The sequence below is a fragment of the Macaca thibetana genome, chromosome 12, assembly GCF_024542745.1.
Source record: "Macaca thibetana thibetana isolate TM-01 chromosome 12, ASM2454274v1, whole genome shotgun sequence".
NCBI lineage: Eukaryota > Metazoa > Chordata > Mammalia > Primates > Cercopithecidae > Macaca > Macaca thibetana.
In genome coordinates, this window is record NC_065589.1 from 65,097,993 (window position 1) to 65,119,035 (window position 21,043).

The 21,043-nt window shown below is 35.6% G+C and overlaps 2 protein-coding genes across 2 annotated transcripts in view; both read left to right on the top strand.

Moving 5' to 3' along the window:
* The window catches only part of PDE11A (phosphodiesterase 11A), a 467,408-nt gene that overhangs the window by 271,613 nt on the left and 174,752 nt on the right, over nt 1-21,043 (top strand). The window contains exons 7-9 of the mRNA XM_050750610.1: nt 3,388-3,463; nt 7,181-7,248; nt 8,189-8,281. Of these exons, the coding sequence (XP_050606567.1) occupies nt 3,388-3,463; nt 7,181-7,248; nt 8,189-8,281 (237 nt within the window). The remainder of the gene's footprint in view (nt 1-3,387; nt 3,464-7,180; nt 7,249-8,188; nt 8,282-21,043) is intronic.
* Nucleotides 1-21,043, top strand: part of NFE2L2 (NFE2 like bZIP transcription factor 2) — a 598,880-nt gene that overhangs the window by 9,054 nt on the left and 568,783 nt on the right. The gene's annotated exons all lie outside the window — the stretch shown is intronic.

Consider the following 21,043-nt stretch of genomic DNA (forward strand, 5'->3'; position numbering starts at 1 on the left):
TTAGGGAGAGGAAGAAAATCAGTTTGTTTTTTTGGAAGATAACTTTGATGGATGTGTTTGCCTTTGGCTGTGCTCCTTTGAGCCAGTCTCTCTCATTCAAGGCAGTTAATCTCTGTAAGTCTCATCTGATAAGAGAGGATGATAACAGTACCTACTTCATGGGGTGGTTGTAAAAAGTATAAAATAATGCATAAGAAAGTGCTGAGCGGAGTGCCAGACACAGAGTGAGCATCCAACAAATGTGAGCTTATCATCATCATTGTTGTCTTTGAAGACTCACTGTAAAGCATCTCAAGCTGCTCCTGATTTCTCTAAACAGAGTTCGTTGTCTTTCCAATAGTGTTTGAACGTCCTCTACTTGGACACTTATTTTATCTCAATATTTCTATCTTTCCTAGACTGTGAGTAGCTCAAGGGTAATGACTATTTGAATTCATTTTTCTATCCTCAACACTAAGCAATGTGTCTGGTGCATAGGAGGTGGTAAATAAATATTTTTTTGGAAGAGTACACTGGACGAATGATTTATGCTTATGTTTTTGTTTCTGCGTCTGGAATTCTCAAATATCAATCGATGTAATTCACTCTGTTAACAAACTAAAAAAGGAAAAATCACATCATCTAAAATTACATGACTAAAAGGTATAAGAATTAAGGGATAAGATGACGTGATCATGTGGCAAGAAAATCCAAAACACTTTACAGGTAAGATATTAAAGTTAATAATTGAATGTAGCAAGATTGATGGAAACAAATTTAATATTAAAAAGTCAATTATATTTTTATGTACCAATTACAAGCATTAGAAAATAAAATACTGATGTCATTTACAATAACATGAAGTTTTTAAACGTCAAGATACAAATATAACAAATTATGTGTAAGAACACTACATGGGAAAATACCAAACTTTGCTAAGAGAAATTTTAGGAGCCTTAAAAAAATTAAGAGATATTTATGGATTGAAAGACTCAGTTTTGTATATGTGTCAATTCTCCCCCAAATTGTTAGATTCAAAAAATACCAATAAAAATCCCAGGAATGTATACGTATGTGTATAAACTGCAAATTGATTCTAAAATTTTCATGTAAATGCCAGAGGTCAAAAATAGTCAAGACAATCTTGAAGAAGTACAAAGTTGGAGGATTTGCACTACCAGATACTGAGCCTTATTACACAACCGTGTTATTTAAGACAGTATGGTACTGGCATAAGGGCAGATACCTAGATCAATGGAAGAGAACAGAGAGTTCAGAAACAGATCCAAATATATATGGACAGTTGATTAATGAAAGTGATGGCACAGTAGAGTGCTGGGAAGAGGTATTGCTTTTTCCCTCAAAACAGTGCTGGAGCAATTGAATATCCATTTCAAAAAAAAAAAAGAAATTTTGACTCCTAGCTCATATTATACATGAAAATCATTTTCAGTTGGATTATAAATTTAAATGTGAAAGTTAAAACAATAAAGATTCTAGGAAAAGCATAGAAGAATATCTTCATGAGGTTGGAGTACGGAAAGATTTCTTGAATAAAACCAAAAAAGTACTAACCATAAATTTAACAATTGAAATATTTGACTATATCGTATTAGGGACCTCTTAATAAAAAGACACCATTAAAAGAGTGGAAAAACAAGCCATAGAATAAGAAAAATATTTGTAATACATATATCTTGCAGAGGGCTCTTATCCAGAATATAGAAGAAACTTTTACAAGCCAATTTTTAAAAATCAGACAACCCAACAAGAAAAAGTCCAAAGTTCTGAACAGGCGCTTCATGGAAGAGAGTAGAAATAGACGATAAATATATGAAAAGTTGCTCAACTTCATTAATCATAAGTAGGAAAATTATAAATTTATTGCCCAAATTTGGACACTTTTGAGAATGAAAGGCATATTATTAAATAATTATGTCAGGAAAACAGACATAAACCAGGATTTATGGTCACCCTAGTCATCAGAGATAATCAAATTACTTTCACAAGGAGATACAACCACATATCTATCAGAATTGTCAAAATTTTTTTTTAAAGCCTGACAACATCAAATGTTGGTGATGATGTAAATCAACTGGAACTCTCATACACTTCTGGTTAGAAAGTAAATTGGTACAAGTACTTTGCAAAACTTTAAAAATATATATTTTGAAGCTGAACTTGTGAATAACTCAGCAATTTTATTGTAAGTATATGCCTATCAGAAATGCATATGTGCACTAAGTATGTACAAGAATTTAGGGGCATGGAGGTGGCTTCTGGGGTGGTGATAATATTCTATGTGTTGATCTTGGTGGTAATTGCATAGATCTGTTCATTTTGTAAAAATCCACTAAGCTGCATACTTAAATTTTGGGGCCTTTCTACATGCATGTTAATCTTCAAAAGACATTGAAAAAGAGAAACTAACATATTGGTACAACGAATAGAAGATATCTGGAAAATTAACTTCTCAAAGAGAAATGTCAAAAAGAAAAAATCCAAATATAAAATTTAGCTGTGTAAATTAACTTTTAGTTTCAAGTGTTTAAAATATGTGGCTCTTGCCTTCAACAAATAATATTTTAAAATATATTTTTATCTCAATATCCATGATCCAAAACCTTCATATCTTATTGTTTTCTCCTATTGTATCAGAACACTAGATTGACCTTCCTCACTGAGAATCACGATCATGTTAATTCACTAAGACCCTTTCACTCTTAGTGGTTTCACTCTAGCCATTCAAATATGGACCATTGTTTTTAATATTAAATGGAGTTTGTTACTCAATGTTTGATGTTGATAATTGTACCTCTGTATTTTAAATGTCACCTCCTGACATCTTTTGGGGTACAGAAGGAAAATCTTCAAACCTCTACATCTATCTTACCTTTTTGTATATAGATTTGACAACATACATAATTATTTAGTAATAGTAAAAATATACAGTATTAAAAGTAAATGTAAATATGACAGCATTATAGGCACAAATATTTTTTACTAACAAGTGTACCCAGTCAAAGATAAAAATTGATCACTGGTTTAATTGAAATGCTTTGAATACCCAGAGGAGAAACAGTTGCTGGAATTCTTGTCTGGTGGTGTGGTCATGATCAAGATAGTTTTATGTCCAGCTTTCTATGGCTGCAGGGATTGGAGGAGGTCATGTTGGTTTGGGATTTTTTTGGTTGATTCATATGTGGCTTGGGTTTGATTTCTTTAGGATGTTCATTGTGATTAAGGAGGCAGGTGAGTGAGTTTATGCATTACAAAATTAGGTTACAGTGTATAAAATAACTTTTAAAAAGTTATTTTTGAATATCTGTTATGAAGAATGGAAAAAAATGTACATCAAAAATGAATAGTTAATATTCAATTTTAATTAACTTCTTTCTTGTTTCCTAGGCGGACCAGATATCTGGTTTTCACATAAGATCTGTTCTCTGTGTCCCTATTTGGAATAGCAACCACCAAATAATTGGTAAGAGATGACCTAAATAGTTAAACTGCTTGAATAAAGAAACAGAAATTTGCTTTAAAATACTCCCACATCGATCTAATTAAACTAAAGAGCTTCTGCACAGCAAAAGAAACTACCATCAGAGTGAACAGGCAACCTACAGAATGGGAGAAAATTTTGGCAATCTACTCATCTGACAAAGGGCTAATATCCAGAACCTACAAAGAACTCAAACAAATTTACAAGAAAAAAACAAACAACCCCATCAAAAAGTGGACAAAAGATATGAACAGACACTTCTCAAAAGCAGACATTCATACAGCCAACAGACACATGAAAAAATGCTCATCATCACTCGCCATCAGAGAAATGCAAATCAAAACCATAATGAGATACCATCTCACACCAGTTAGAATGACAATCATTAAAAAATTAGGAAACAACAGATGCTGGAGAGGATGTGGAGAAATAGGAACACTTTTACACTGTTGGTGGGATTGTAAACTAGTTCAACCATTGTGGAAGACTGTGGCAATTCCTCAAGCATCTAGAACTAGAAGTACCATATGACCCAGCCATCCCATTACTGGGTATATACCCAAAGGATTATAAATCATGCTGCTATAAAGACACATGCACACGTATGTTTATTGTGGCACTATTCACAATAGCAAAGACTTGGAATCAACCCAAATGTCCATCAGTGACAGACTGGATTAAGAAAATGTGGCACATATACACCATGGAATACTATGCAGCCTTAGAAAAGGATGAGTTCTGTCCTTTGTAGGGACATGGATGCAGCTGGAAACCATCATTCGCAGCAAACTATCACAAGAACAGAAAACCAAACACCGCATGTTCTCACTCATAAGTGGGAACTGAGCAATGAGATCACTTGGACACAAGAAGGGGAACATCACACACCAGGGCCTATTGTGGGGACGGAGGAGGGGGCGGGATAGCGTTAGGAGATATACCTAATGTAAATTACGAGTTAATGGGTGCAGCACACCAACATGGCACATGTATGCATATGTAACAAACCTGCACGTTGTGCACGTGTACCCTAGAACTTAAGTATAATAATAAAAATAAAAAACGAAAAAATAAAGATCACCTAGAGCAAAAAAAAAAAAAAAAAAGTAATGGCAAAAACTGCAATTACTTTTGCACCAAACTAATACAAAGTCTAATGAAAGTTCCCATCAGTACTTTTGTTTGTAATAACAAAAAACTGCAAACAACCCGTATGTCCATAATAGTAGAATGGATAGATTGAAGTATATAGTCATTCAATAGAATACCAACACAGTAATGAGCGTAAATTTTTGCTATACAAACAATGTAGATTAATTACAGGAAAATTAAAAAATAAAAAATAAAAATAAAATACTCCCATATCCTTTTTATGTGTTCCCTCTTTTATGGCCAGGACTCATCAAACTATGTCTCACACTCTTGTATAATTTCATAAGCGCAGACTGCTAATGAATCAACACTCTCCACAACTTGAACAAATATTTATTAAGTTGAAAGAACCAATAAATTTTAAAGTTGGAGAGAATCTGAGTTATCAACCAATAGAACTCTTTTATCTCACCCTGTGGAAATAGAGGCAGAGAGAGAGGGGAAAAAAGCCAGAGAGCGAGAGAGAGACAAATGACTTCAAGAAAGCCACAAAGTTAGTAGCAAGGTCAGGAATAAAACTCAGGTTTCCTAACTCCTAGTACAGACTTTCTTACTATGTCAATGTGTTTACATCTGTGCTTTTATACATGGTGTAAAGGAAAAGGAAGAAAGAACATTCTCTATTGGACATAATACTGAGCATGCATTTTCTGCCTGGGCAGTTCTGAAATAGGCCACATTTTCCTCACAGTAAGGGAATCATGGGCAAAAAAAGCTTCCAATTTTTCTCTTCCTCCATTCCCCTTTCCTTCTCCTCAAAAAACTCAATTAGGAAAGCATCAAATTCAAGAAAGAAGCCCAGGCAAGGAGAATTCATGGTTGAAATAGAGAAGTCATGAAGGATGGAGGAATTAGTTGAAATTACTGAAACACAATAAAAATGTGACTTTTTTCCCTAAGAGACGTAAGAACACTAATTCATTTGGTAACTGATGCATCTATTTGCCTCTCTCTGCTTCCCCCTAAAATTGCCTGTTAAAGTCTAAGACACTGCTGCTTATTAAAGGATTTAGTATTCTGTGAGTGTTTTTAAGATCTGAATTCTGAGATAATTTTTTTTCATTAGCTTAATCTGCATAAGAATATTGGTATGTTACTGAATATAAAGAATATTCTAAGACTTGGGATCTAAGCCTCTAGTACAAAGACTTAAACTACATCATGCACCAAGTTTTAAATAAATTTATGTTTAAAGGGAAAGTCCATAGGAAACACCATGTGTTACCTGTAATCTCATAGTCTACATTTCAATCCTAAAAGTAAACATCCATTATTACTTCAAAATTAGGACCATAGTTTGCCTGGTTACATGCTAATAGTTTTGTGTTTCATTATTTATATATATATCTTCTTGCATAGGATGACTTACCTCCCTGGTGGGAAGTTGGGTGTTTTTAAAAATACAAGCATACTTGAGAATTACAGCTAGTTTTTTTTGTGTGTGTACTAAATGGGGACACAGGCTAATGGTTTTCAAGATAGTTGATTTTTCTTGTTAAACTTGTGTATTTTGAAAGTCATGCCCTGAAACATCTGGTATAATACTAGAAGTGAACTTTGGAAAAAGTAATCACTCATAAATTAAGTTTTTTAGAACTATATGTACCCCCTGGTAGCAGGAAACAGAACTGACTTTGCTTTGAATGTCAACTGTATTATATCAACTTTTATTGCTTGTAGTAATTCCTAACATTTCTTGAATGTTTATTCTGAGTGAAGCAATGCGCTAAATGAACATTCTAACATCTCATTTAATCTTCATAACCCTCTTAGTTAACATTTTAATCCCCATTTTACAGATGAGGAAATTGACTGCTAAAAAATTTAGGTAATGTGCCCAAGGTCACACACCTGATGGTGGAGTTGAAATTTGAACTCAGACCGTCTAAGTCCAAATCTTATGCTCTTAATCATAATGTCATACTGCCTCTTTCAAGTATTGTGCTTCAGATAATTTTATATATATATATATATTTTATATATATATATAAGTATTGTGCTTCAGATAATTATATATATATTCAGTTGAAATATATATATATATAACTGAATACATACACATATTCAGCTACATATATACTCAGTTGTATATATAATCGTGTGTGTGTGTGTGTATATATATACGAACACTAATTCGTTTGGTAACTGATGCATCTATTTGCCTCTCTCTGCTTCCCCCTAAAATTACCTGTTAAAGTCTAAGACACTGCTGCTTATTAAAGGATATATATATACACACACACACATACATATAATATATGGGGGATATATTAGAGTTACTGTAACTAGTCATCTAAAATCAGATTAAAGCCTTGGTAGAACTCCAAACTTTACTGAGATCTAATCTAAATAAATCGGCCTTAAAGAGAGACTGCATTGTCCTACATCTCAGATTTATTCTCATGAAATCGGCAGGCACTTGAGAGACCAGAGTTTAAAGTGAGTGCAGTTCTCTAAAGAAGGCATAGAGTTAGCTGTGGCTACTCTATTAGAGAAACGCAATGTCCAGTACTAAAAATGACCACATAATCCACTCTTTCCCCACAGGAGTGGCTCAAGTGTTAAATAGACTTGATGGGAAACCTTTTGATGATGCGGATCAACGACTTTTTGAGGTAAGAAAATAAGTTAATAAACCAAGGTTTATATGGAGTCATCAGTAGTCCCCTGGTTGCAGCCTGCCCAAATTCGAAATGACAAACAATTATTAATCAATTATTATTATACTTAAATGGAGGGCAAAATTTACAGGAAGATTTAAGGAATATGTAAATGCTTAAGTGAGATTTGATCCTATGGTTTACGAACTGGATGATTTTGTAACCATCCATTATTTTTATCCTAATTTTGTTACAGAATTACCCTCTCTTTCCCCCAAAGTGTTATTTTCTTATTTTTGTCTTGCTTGTGTGTATTCAGAGTCATGAAACCCTGAGCCAGCTCTGCCAGGTGTACTGTCCTCACATTTCTCTTGTTTACGTGCTTCCATTAATTCACTCCAGGCGCTCTAGCTGGAGAAGTTAGCCTTGAATGGGCTTCCTCATAGACTGTACCAGTAGCCAACATGAAGACCCATGATTATCTTTCTTTAGTCAAGAATACCTCATAGCTTCTTTATTAATGGTTCTAACTCAATCCTCCTTCCCCTTAACACTTACCTTATGGTTACATTAACTTGGTTTCTTTACCAAAGTATTTTATAGCCTAGCGACTAAAAGAGGTTGCTTTGGTTAAATAGAATAGATTAACTAAAATCAGTCCACAACCTAAATAAATTAAGAACCCATTTAAACAGACTGTATGTTTTTAAACATATGAAGTAGTTTCTCTACAATAACATTAAATTCATAATTTTTCCTCATGTGCGGTGTGAGCTATAAAGTTGTCATATAACAATAGTAATTAAGAATTTTAATGTGCCTATTTTCCCAAGGCCTACCTCTGTGTACAGTAAGATTGTATTTTCAGACCCATCCCTGGTGACTGCCTGCTTTCATATGAGATTTTGCCAATGAGTTGCTGCAATGTTTAATTAGCAGGTTCGCTCTTTCCTAGGCTTTTGTCATCTTTTGTGGACTTGGCATCAACAACACAATTATGTATGATCAAGTGAAGAAGTCCTGGGCCAAGCAGTCTGTGGCTCTTGATGTAAGTACAGTATTTATGTCAGGTTTGTATGCTGTCAGCTCTAATTTTATGAGAGAAAAAATTTCCCTGGTTATGGGGTTTAATCTCTCAAATTTTAATTATCTATTCATTGGGCCTTAATCATTTTAGGTTGTGGGTTTAAATCTCATGAAGTCCGGAGAAACACAATGTTGCGTATAATTTCAGGGGTTCACAGATGCCCTGAAGCTCATTCATATAAGTACTATGTTTACATGTAGATTTTTAAAATTACATTTATTAAATAGTGACAATCCAAAGATAATTTGGCAGGATTTCAAATTTATTTTAAACTTAGATTTGAATATATATAGATAATCTATAAAGTCACAACTTTTCTTATCATAGGAGAAAACTTCACTATGAGGATATATGACCTAGATGGGGAAAACTACTCCTGTCATTATCTGATTCCCTTTCTTCCTCCCTCCCCCAACACATGTCCCATCAAGAACCTCGACCTGTTCCCTTGTCTGCACACATGTCCTCTCAGACACTAACTTCCAAAAGAGCAGTTGTAATCTCCCCCTGAATCTCAGATGCTTGTTTTGACTTAAGACTTATTTTTAATCTAGCTTCTGCTCTATAGACTTTTTTTTTTTTGAGTCTCACTCTGTTGCCCAGGCTGGAGTATGGTGGTGCCATCTCGGCTCACTGCAACCTCCATATCCTGGGTTCAAGCAATTCTCCTGCCTCAGCCTCCCGAGCAGCTGGGATTACAGGCATGCACCACCATGCCCAGCTGATTTTTGTATTTTTAGCAGAGATGGGGTTTTACTATGTTGTCCAGGCTGGTCTCGACCTCCTGACCTGAGGTGATCTGCCCGCCTTGACCACCCAAAGTGCTGGGATTACAGGCATGAGCCACCACACCTGGCCTGCTCTGTAGATTTTGCCAAATATTTTCTTTACATCTATGAAATACTTACTAAGTAGTCAAGATAAAATGTCAGTGCCAAGATGAAAGTATATAGAAGAGTATGATATAATACACATGAAATCTTCAAAGTATTCTATTTGTCAAGCCAGATAGAAGAAGTAGGCAAACTGATGTTACCTGCACTGCTCTGATTTGAGATGTAAAATATGTAAAATTATAGTTACTCTCTATATGCTTTTAATTTTATGGCTAAATCATGAATTCTAGAAGCACGGGGATTTTTATTTGCAATGCCTAGCAGGGTGCTTAGCACAAAGGTGGGATTTATTGAATAATTTTTTAACGGAGGGTGGGAGGGAAAGAAGGAGGAAGGAAAGAATCCGTTACCTTGGTAAGGGATGCTTTTTGTTCTTCTGAGACAGCCCTGCTTTGTTTAATATGTAATATCTTTTTATAGTAAGGACTAAAAACAGTATAGGGTGAATCAATAAATGAGTGAACTGTAAATATGCAACCAACCGATGAGAATCATTAGTAGAGCATTAAGGGTTGTGTGCAGAACTATTTTCAAATCCTGGATCTGTCACTCACCTCAATTGTGAGAATTAAATGAGATGAAGCATGTGAAGATGTTAATAAGCATTCAACAAAATCATAGCAATAATACTATTATTATTTGCAGTAGTATATTTATTACTGAGAAATCACTATGGACTGGGGGGAAATAGCAAAGGACAGGAATTTAGAACAGCAAATGTTGAGTTATACCTCCTTCACCATCATCAAATTCTCATCTCCACAGTGTTGTTTCACCATTGTTTTTCAGTACCTGCAGCTATAAAAAGAAGGACACACCATACACTAGTCCCATCTAAATCCTACTTCATTATGTCACAGTATAATTAACACACAAAGAGAAAACATCCTACATATGCCCATATTCTCACTCCTCACCTACCTCTGGCACATCATCATCCTCTTGAGAAGGAGCTAGAATAACTGGGTTCCAGCATGAATAGCCATTTACCCCCAGATGGGAAGATTCAGTAAAAGATACCACTCTTACTGGCACTACCCCTACCCCAATGAACCACAGTTACCATTACCTAGAAAACACTCATGTACCCTAGAATTTCTGGCCACAGTCTCCTTACCCATGAATTGCTTATTTCAGTTCATAGTGAACACCTCTTGTTTATATAACCTAGATCCCTCCATCCTTAGACACAAAAATTATTACCGACTCTGACAAATCTCAGCCCAACTCTTAACCTTGCCACAATCTTAAACTTTCAAGAAGTTGACTTACAGGTGTTGACTTGTATGTTCCACATGCTTTATTTTGTGCCAGTGTCGAAAGTGGCATTCCCAGTCAGAATTATGGCATTGCCATCTCGCTCTCGCCGCTTCCACTCTCAGCCAACTTCCACCCCACCGAGTATGAAATTCTTGACACTAGTGATCAGGTGGCATCCACCCCACTCACTGGCCTGGGAATCCATATACAAGAGTATCTGGAAGGATTTCTTACCCTGAGGACTTTATAAAGACAAAAAGTGATTTTTTGAGAGCCACTAAACCCAAACTCAGGAATGAGATATACATATATTATAATATACATCAACTTCTGAATAAATATATATTTTTAAATGTATGTATTTATACATATTATATATGAATATGTGTAAGTGTAATATTTTTCTAAATATTTCTGTTAAAAGTATGTATTTATAACTTGCTTAGTCCCATAAAAGATTTGAGCTACTTTATGAGAATATAAATGATCCAACAAATTTTTAAAAAAATAAAATAGTAATAACAGAACTGAGAAAGAGAGAAAGCCAAGAGAAACAGAACCAAATGCCATGTTATCCTTCTATCATTCCTATCCTTTCTTTCTGAGATCCTGGGCTAGCCCTTTGCCCTTTTCCATTGTGGCTAAGGAAAGATTCCCCACTCAGGTGTGCCCAGGTTCCTCTTCTCCTTGTGTGGTTTCATTTTTGCTTATTCTCTTCCATTATTATCCTCCTTGACCTTGACCCCAAAACAGCTGTGTCTAAATGTAGCTCTTTCAGTCCCATAACCTTATTGCAGTGTCTTTTTTTTTTTTTTTTTTTTTTTTTCAGTTAGCAACAAGAGTGGAGGGAAATAATCCATTCCACAGCACTCAGTGACAAAACCACCCTGGAATCTTTTCCTTCCTTAAAAAGGGAGCACAAGTAGTTCATGGCCTAGAGAGTTAATGGGAATACACGTCTTGCTGTGTTGTTCATGAGACTCAAGAAACAGCACCACACTGTTCTCTTCTGTCTTTTAAAAATCCTATCCCCAAAGCATTTTTTCATAAAAATACTTCCATCCGTGGTTCATCCTCTGAAAGTAAATATTCTCCAGATAAATTCCCTGAAAGACTAATAATCCCCACAAATGGGGCAGAGTCTCTAAAACACTCAGAGCTCACTGGAAGTACACTTAAAAAAAAAGATAGGGCTTTACCTTTATTTTTTTTCTCCCAAACAGTCACTGATTTCTATATATTTATTTAATACTGGCTCCTTTTCCTAATGATTTTGTTACCGGGAAGTACAGGAATCCTCAGTTCATGTCTTACTTGGGAGAAAGAATTCAGCCAAGAGACCAATTAGTACTGTAAGCAAAAGATCTATTGAAAGAAAATAAAGAGTATAGAGTTTATTGAGAGAAGGACACTCCAAGAGAGGAGCAGGCTGGTCCAGCTGGAGAAACAGGAGTAGCAGCAGCAAGGGTTAGGTAGTAGCAGAGATAGTGCATGCTGAAAGATGAGGCAGAGCAGGCTATTTAAAGGGGAATGAGCCAGCAGCAGCCCCAAGAGTTCTGCATTGTGGTTATTATGGCAGACTGTTTCTTCAAGCTTCTGCTTCTGCCTCAAGTCTCCACCTTTGTCTTTGTCTAGTTCCCACTTCTGCCTTATGTTCCCACTTTTTCCCCCACCTAGTTTCCACTCCAGATTTGTGGGATTCCCCCTTACTGTTAGTTCACATGTATGTGCAGGCCAGTGTTGGATACGAATTCTATATAATGCCTGCATTACTCATTATCACCACCTGAGGAAGGTTGGAAAGTGGTTAAATCTGTACTTATTCCACCTGTGTATCTCTTAGGAATTTCTCCTTTTTCCCTATTTCCCCCCTTAACAGCATGTAGCTAGCTACATTCTGACAGGTTAATTGCAGAGTGAGTGATTACTGGGAGTCTTAAGGGGCATCTCTTTCTGCATAGGTATTTCCCTTCCTCTCTGCTTATAGTTAGGATGCATGTTTTGGGTGGTCTCTGGGTTATGAGATTTTTCCAAACCTCCCTTTTCTCAGGGCACTCCCCCTCCTTCTTGTATCTAGCTTATCCGCCTGCTCAAACAAGTCGAAATACCACATTAAATTATATAAATTCATATATATATTTTTTTCAAGTATATTTATTTACATGTTATTTTGTCCCATTGATCTACCTATTTCTAAACCAGAACTTCATTGCTTTAAGTACACTTTAATGCAGATCTTGCTTTGTGTCGGTATCCCCTGCAGAAGGAGGTTGCTGACTTTATCCATGCAAAAGGCAGTGTAGGGAGAAGATTTAAAGTGTTGATTTTAGTATTAGCCTGATTAGTTAGTTAGATTTGAATTCTGGCTCAGTAGCTATTGACCTTGGGCAAGCGACTTAACCTCTCAATCTTGTTTTATTCACATGTTAAATGGGTATAAGAAGTCTGTTTTCCCCATAAATATATACATCTACTATATACCTACAAAAATTAAAAATTAAAAAAAAATTCAAGCCTGTTTTAACAGTTACAAAGAAAAATACAGGGAAAGTGTTTAGAAAGAGTGTTTAGTTATAATTAGCACTTAATAAAAGTTAGTTGTTCTTACCACCCGGTGCATTTGGAGTCCTTAATCCTCACTGAGTTTTGTCTACTTAGCCCAAGATTCTTGTAAGAGTATGCTGACTGGGGAGCTATAGTTTTTTTCACCTGTTTTATCAGGAAAATCACTTCCTGCTTAAAGTCAGAGCTAAAAACAGATTGCCTCTTTCCTAGGTCTTTGATACATGCTGTTTAGTCACACCACTGAACATCCCAGAAGCATTGCAAGTGCAACTGCTCCAGGGCACTAGTGTTGGCTCAATGCAGGCCCATTGTCTGGAGATTGTTACTATATATGTATCTGCAGAAAAGTCTAGGCCATAGAAATACAAAATTTACCATGTCAGAAACAGAACAGGTCTTTAAAAGCTAGACGGCTCCAAGGACAAAGCTTCCCCAAAAGACTTGCCATGCAAGGCAGTCCTTTCCCTGTTGTCACGTATTGGCAACTTCAGCTCATTTCATCCACAAACCACACATGGTGAGAAATAGAAATGTAAGCATATAAAACATTTTCTACTGTTCTGGCCTTTAAAAACTGGAGTGACTAATACATTATCCAGATTTTGTTTAACAATTGAATTATCAACTCAATTATTCTGATGACTGATTTTCTTAATTTCTTGTAATTTAATTATACAATTCTATTGTTCAAATCCTTTGTCCTAAATACATAAAATTAATAGTCTAAGGCTCTTAGAGAGCAGAAATGCTCTTAAAGCTGAATAATGGAACAAAGAGGGGGATTTGCTATCATTTTTAATAACTTTAATTTTATGATCCTGATTTCCATTCTGCATGACCAAGAGCTTCAGAAGAGCTATGCTAATGTATGTTCACATTTTCTGAGAGTAGAAATTCTTAGGTAAAAGGGGGAACCTTTTTCTAAAAGCCACAATCCTACCTAAAATACAAATGTAGATGTAGAATATAACTTCCTCATTTTGAACATCAGGAATTGTTCTTTGGGGTGTCTTTCACAGTTATTGCAAATGAAGCCTTACCTAATACTGAAGAGAAATTTGCCAGAAAATATAAGTCTGTGTGCTAAGGGACACTGCATACAGCTTTAGGATCAGAAGAGGGAAGAAATGAGGGTCAGACAGAGAGTAAGAAAAAGGCATATGCAATCAGGATCCAAGCCCCATTTATTCTACCTCCCCAAAGCCTCTCTCATCTATTTCTGCCTTTCCAATTGCGACAGCAACCATCCTACTTAAGGACTCCATTATCTCTGTGCTGGACAATTGCAATAACCTTCTACTTGTTCTTCCTAAAACATATTTTAGATTTCATCGCTCACCTACTCATAGACCTTAAACTACTTCCCCATTACCTATTAAAGTACAAATGACTTTGAGGCCCTCAGAAATCTCATACCAAGCTATTTTCCTACCCCTGGCTCTCATTTCTCTTCTTAAGAGTATTGTATGCTACCTACAAACCCAATGACGTCATAATCTGATGATCAGCTACCTGTTTCACTGCCATCTGATCTCCACTCTAACCTCCCCTCTTTTGTCATTCTCTGTTCCAATTATGCCATATCCACTCAAAATTTTCCCATCATTCAAAGCACAATGTAAATGTCATCTCCTCTGTAAAACTCCTAATCCTTAAGTTTTTTTGTTCCTCTGTTTGCCCTATATTGTCATTAATTATGAGTCTGTATGTTTACCTCTGCTAAAACATATGTGCCTTGAAGTGTGTGATCATGTCTTATCTGCTTTTATTCCTTTTAATATTCTATATATAATTGGTACTCAGTAAAAGCATATTGAATAAATGAATGCATCCCACCACAAATAATCATTTTGTCTGCCACGGCAACATTCTGGAATGGAAAAGCTTGGGCTATGTTGGGAGAATTGACAGTCACTCTTAGTGGCAGTCTTGCTGACCACAGACTGGCATAACATCACCTCTGTATTCCCTTCCTCCTTCATAAGCCATGGGTACAAATACAGAGTTGCTTTTATTTGGGGAGGATGGTAGACCTCTTCCTAGATACCACCTTCCATGGGATATATCCTTAGATGAGGATGAAGAAGCCAAACCGACTTCCTGAAGGTAAGGGAGAAGGAGAGAAGTGGAAACTTCATCAGGAATCAGGAAGATTTCATCAGGAATCTTCTAAGCTCCGAGGAAAGATTTTCTCTCACTAGGTGAAAGGGCTAGACTCAGAGGCTAGAAGTAGAATGCCACTTCTTTCTTTCTCACTCCTCTTCCTTTAAACTTACTCTGGTAAATCAATCATCCCCATTCCTGTATAAACTCTCTAGCACCATTCCACCACTTTTTTGGCACACACAGATGTTAAATTGTCTCTAAGCTTCTTCCCTTCCCCTCATTTAGAAGCCTGTAGTCGGGAGAGAGACACAGTCATAGCTTCTTTACTCTTCCTCACTTCACCTCATCTCCCAATTCAGGTACAGGGTTCAAGAGGGAGGTAGGATGAAAGGGCAAAGTCTTATGATTTCCTAACCTGATTTCAGGGCCATCTGTGAGAGACACCAACATTTTCTTTTTGTAATGAGCTGCTTTTATAAATTCTTCAGAGAACTGCCTGGCTGGGAATCTCCTGTTAGCAATTACTTGTGGGTTTGCCTCTCCTGACTGACAGCTTATAATCCATTCTCATTCCTGGCTTCCACTGGCCCATCGTGACCCTCCCTCTGTGGGGGCCAGCTCACTTCTCTAGGCAGTCCTCTTGGTGAAGGTTATTTTTTGTTGTTTTTGTTGTTGTTGTTGTTTTAAAAGAGTGGTAAAATAAACACATGAAATTTATCATTTTAACCGTTTTTAAGTGCAAAGTTAGGTAGTATTAAGTACATTCACATTGTTGTGCAATCATCACCACTGTCCATCTCCAGAACTTTTTCATCTTCCCAAACTGAAACTCTGTACCCATGAGACACTAACTCTCCACTCCCCTCTCCTCAGCCTGTGGCAACTGCCATTCTACTTTATGTCTGTGAATTTGACTACTCTAGCTACCTCATATAAATAGAATCATACAATATTTGTCCTTTTGTGACTAGCTTATTTCCTTTGGCATGTCTTCCAGGCTCATTAATGTAGCATGTGTAAGAATTTCCTTCAATTTTAAGGCTTGAATAATATTCCATTGTAAGTATATACCACATTTTGTTTATCGATTCATACACTAGTGGATACTAGGATTGCTTCCATGGTCTGATTATTTTTCATGGGTCTTTTTGGGTCAGGGGAAGACTCACTCAATTTAATGAGTCTTTGCTCATTAAATTGTACAAACACAGGTCCCCTCAATGTAGCACTCCACTGTCTTCCCTCTGTCCACTAACCTTTAGAATTTTTAGGTATGTATCAGCTACCAGTGTCTGCTAGGATGTCACATCCTAGGGAAATACATATTAGGTTCTCCAAGTAGTTCTGTAGAAGGAAGCTTTAAGAAACCCTAGCTAAGAAATCTTCCATATAAGGCTTTCTCATAAACTGTTACCCTTTTCTTACACAATTCAGAGATGAACAGTGAGCAGCTCAGCTTGGAGGAGGTAGAGCTAGTTTGGGGCATTTTCTTTCCAAGTCCTACATAGATAACCTAAATGGCTTAGCACCTACCTTTAGAATATAGTACCTGTTGTTCTAAGTTATAAACTCAGAAAGAGTTCCACTTAAACATCCTTTTATCTCCCAAAAAATTTTTTCAGACAATACTGTCAGACAATGATCTAGTGATTGTCTAAATGATAACTATCTACTCATGTTAATTCACAGGTACAAGGAATATCAAGTTGTCCATTAGAAAGCTAAATGTAGCATGCCAGTAGATACAGAATTGTTCTCATTTGTCAATTCTTATTTACTGAAAACATGTTAGAGTAGGTAAATATTTCTTTCTCCATTGCCTACAAATTAGATCTTTCAAGATTCTCCACTATTGACATCAATATCTCACTTCATCGCTCCATGAAAAAACCTAGATTTATTAGTCTTTTTCAAATATATCTTGAAATTTTTATTCTGAAACTTTTCTCCATTTCCTTAAAGTAGTTCCTAACAAACCTCAAATTTCACCTCTTTCATTAATGTTTTCTCACCTATCCCAAGAGTTGTGATTGTTTCTTACTTTTAATCTCTTTATAAAAGGGCTATTGACACATTAGAAACTGTTATTTTAGTTACTCTTCATATATAAATATTTTACAAAGACTAGTGAAAACAGTAGTAATCATGTAGATATTTAGTATGAGGATAAATATTAGATAGTTTTTCTGAGGATTCTTGGATACTAAGTGTAATCCATATACAATATTTATCTTACTTGTTCTTTTAAAAATGTTTTTGCCAGGCATGGTGGCTCACGCCTACAATCCCAGCACTTTGGGAGGCCAAGGCAGGAGGATCACTTGAACCCAGGAGTTCAAGACCAGCCTGGGCAACATGGCAAAAATCCAACTCTATGAAATACAAAATACAAAATTAACCAGGCTTGGTGGCATGCGCTTGTAGTCCTAGCTACTTGGGACATTGAGGTGGGAGGATTGCTTGAGCCCAGCAGGTCAAGGCTGCAATGAGCTGTGATCATGCCACTGTACTCCAGCCTGGGTGACAGAGGCCCCAGTCTCAGAAAAATAAAATAAAATAATAAAAACAAAAATGTTTTTAAATTATAAGAACAATGCAATTGTTATAGAAAATGTAAAAAGTGTTTAAAAGAAATAAAAATCAGTGGTAACTTACTGCTTAAAGCTAACTACCTTATCATTTGGATTGACAATTTTTTCTTTCTTTCAACCCTTTTAAGATACCACTGTCTTTTGGCTTCCATTGTTACTAGTGAAAAATCTGCCATTATTTTTGTTGTTCCCTTAAATGTAATGATTTTTTCCTTACTGCTTTTCCTTTTAGATCTTTTTCAGTCATTTGACTATGATGTACATAAATGTGTTTTACTTTATGTTTCTTATGCTTGGGGTTCACTGGGTTTCTTGGATCTAAGAGTTGATGACTTTCATTGATTTCAGAACATACTTGGCTAATATCTTTTCAAAGCTTATTTTTTCCTATTCTCTCTCTTTCTGGACCCAGTTACATATATGTTGAATCAAATGACATTGGCCCACAGTTCTCTGACACTCTGACATTCTTGAGTTCTATAAATTTTGACTTGGTTCCTTTTTAAGGTTTCATTTCTCTGCAGAAACTTACCAACTGTTATTAATTATATCCACCTTTTCTTCTATAAATTTCTATAAATTGTTCTATATATTCTAAAATTCTCATATAAATTTTTAACATATAATTCTTTATAATTGTTATTTTGGATTCCTGGTCTTTAATTCTAACATCAAGGGCACCTGGAAGTCTGCCTGTATCAATTATTTCTTCTCTTGATTACAGGTCACATTTTTCTGCTTCTTTGCATGTATTCATAAGTATTTATTGCATACCAAACATCTTGTATAGAAGGACAAAAGTAGATAATACTTTTACTAGCTTTGTTTGAACTAAATAAAATTGTTTGTTTTGTCCTATTTCTCATAAAGAGGATATGTGATTTTTTAAAAAATCTCAGACAGCTAGAATGAGAGGCTGATCATAAAAATTTGACCATCTGCAATGCTTTAGCTGGGGATTGGCTGAAGCTTTATATTAGTTTCAGTTTATTTCTGCTTTAAAAAGAGATTATGAAGATTTCTCTTTGCCCTTCAACCCAATCTCAACTACCCAGACTGCATTGAGTGACTGGTCATAATCAGGATTTGACCTGGGTTTGAAATGCAGCTAGAGTTCATTTCAGTTCTCTTTGGCATCAACTCCAGCAGGGCCTTGAACCTTACTCATGTGCAAGAATGTAAGATTTCAGTTTTCTGGCCCTGCACTCATCATCAATTTCACAGCAAAATTCCTGTGGCAGAGAATTTTCAAGCCAAGAGATTTGCATTTGTGGCTCTTCCAGATATGAGTCTGTTTGCCAACCCACACTATCATTTGAAAAATTGCTAGTTTTTCTCCTTTTAGGAGTTGCTCTATGATGGCAGGCTCATCTCTCCACTATGTAAACAATTGGTCCCAGGTATGGAAGCAGTCACTGCTCTATATTGGTCAATAAAAGGCTTCTCTTGACTGGAATTTTATTTGTTTAGACTTCTCTTTGTCTCACACTCACTCTTTAACAGCTTTAAAATGAAGCATGATTTTTAGTTTATCTCTTTTTTGTTGTTGTTATGAAGGCAGTGATAATCTTTTGAGATCTTCTTTACCTATCCATAAGTTGAAACCACTGGCCAATCCTTTCTATTTTCCACTGCTGATCTGAATGTATCAGATATTAGCATTTTTGGTAATTTCATGATATTTTGTCAGGAAGGAAGTTAAACATATTTTTAGTCTATCATCAATCTCTCTCCTTGAATTGTTAATATTTCTTGTTTTATACATTTTTATTCCATATTATTTACAAAAATAGATTTAAGACCATGAGGTATTTCTTTTATAGATTTAAAATTACTCTTTTATTTGATTGATTTGACCTTGGAATCAACTTAGTTTGAAATCAATGTTGTCATCTATGCTTTCTCTTTTGTTTTACTTATTTTCTGGAATACATTCATTCAATGAAAATTTCCTATTTCTATTTCCTATTTCCCAGCATTGTGCTGGGCACTGGAAATAAGGCAGTGAGAAAGGCAGACTTGTTTCTGCCTTAAAGAGCTTAGAATGTGGAGGCGAACAAAAAAAAATCATGCAAACCAGAATATAGTAACAGTTGTGATAAATTCTTGTAAGGAGAAAATACAGGAGGCCATAAGAGCATCTGAGAGGGAACGCAACCTCCACTGGGGTTTCCGGTAAACCCTTCTTAAGGATATATATTTAAACCAATAATTCCCGACTCATCTTTTTATTTTTTATTTCTGGGTCATTTTGTTTTAGGCATATTTTTGTAAACTACATACATATATATATATATATATATTTAATTTAAAAATACGTTTAGGGAGTAGAAGTACATATTTCTTACATGGATATATTATGTAGTGGTGAGTCAGATTTTAGTGTATCCATCACCCTAATACTGAACATTGTATCTAACAGGTAATTTTTCAATTCTCACCCCCTCCCAACCTCCTACCTTTTGTAGCCTTCCATGTCTATTAATCTACTCTGTATGTCCATGTGTACCTGTTCTTTAGCTCCAACTTATAAGTGAGAACATACAGTATTTGCCTTTTCTGTTTCTGAATTATTTCAGTTAGGACAATGGCCTCCAGTTCCATCTATGTTGCTGCAAAAGACATAGTTTCATTATTTTTTATAGCAGAATAGTATTCCATTATGTAGATATACATAACATTTTCTTTACCCAGTCCTATAGTGATGGACATTTATGTTGATTCCGTATCTTTGATATTATGAATAGTGCTGTGATAAATATATGGGTGCAGGTATCTTTATGAGATAATGATTTATTTCCCTTTGGGGATATACCCAGTAGTAGGATTGCTGGATTGAATGGTAGTTCTGTTTTCAGTTCTTTCAGAAATCTCCATACTGCTTTTCATAAATATTTACTAATTCCCATCAACAGCATATAAGTATTTCCTTTTCTCTGCCTCCTTGCCAGTATCTTTTGGTTTTTAATAACAGCTATTCTAACTGGTGTAAAATGGTATCTCATTGTGGTTTTAATTTGAATTTCTCAGATGATTAGTGATGTTGAGCATTTTTTTCATGTGTTTGTTGCCCACTTACATGTCCTTTCCCCACTTTTTAATGAGGTTATTTGTTTTTCTTATTGAAATATTTGCGTTCCTTATGGATTCTGGATGTTAGCCTTTTGTCAGATGCATAATTTGAAAATTTTTTGCCCATTCTGTGGGTTGTTTACTTACTTGATTTTTTTTTTTTTTTTTTTTGGCCGTACAGAAGGTTTTTAGCTTTAGTCCCATTTGTCTATTTTTGGTTTTGTTGCCTTTGC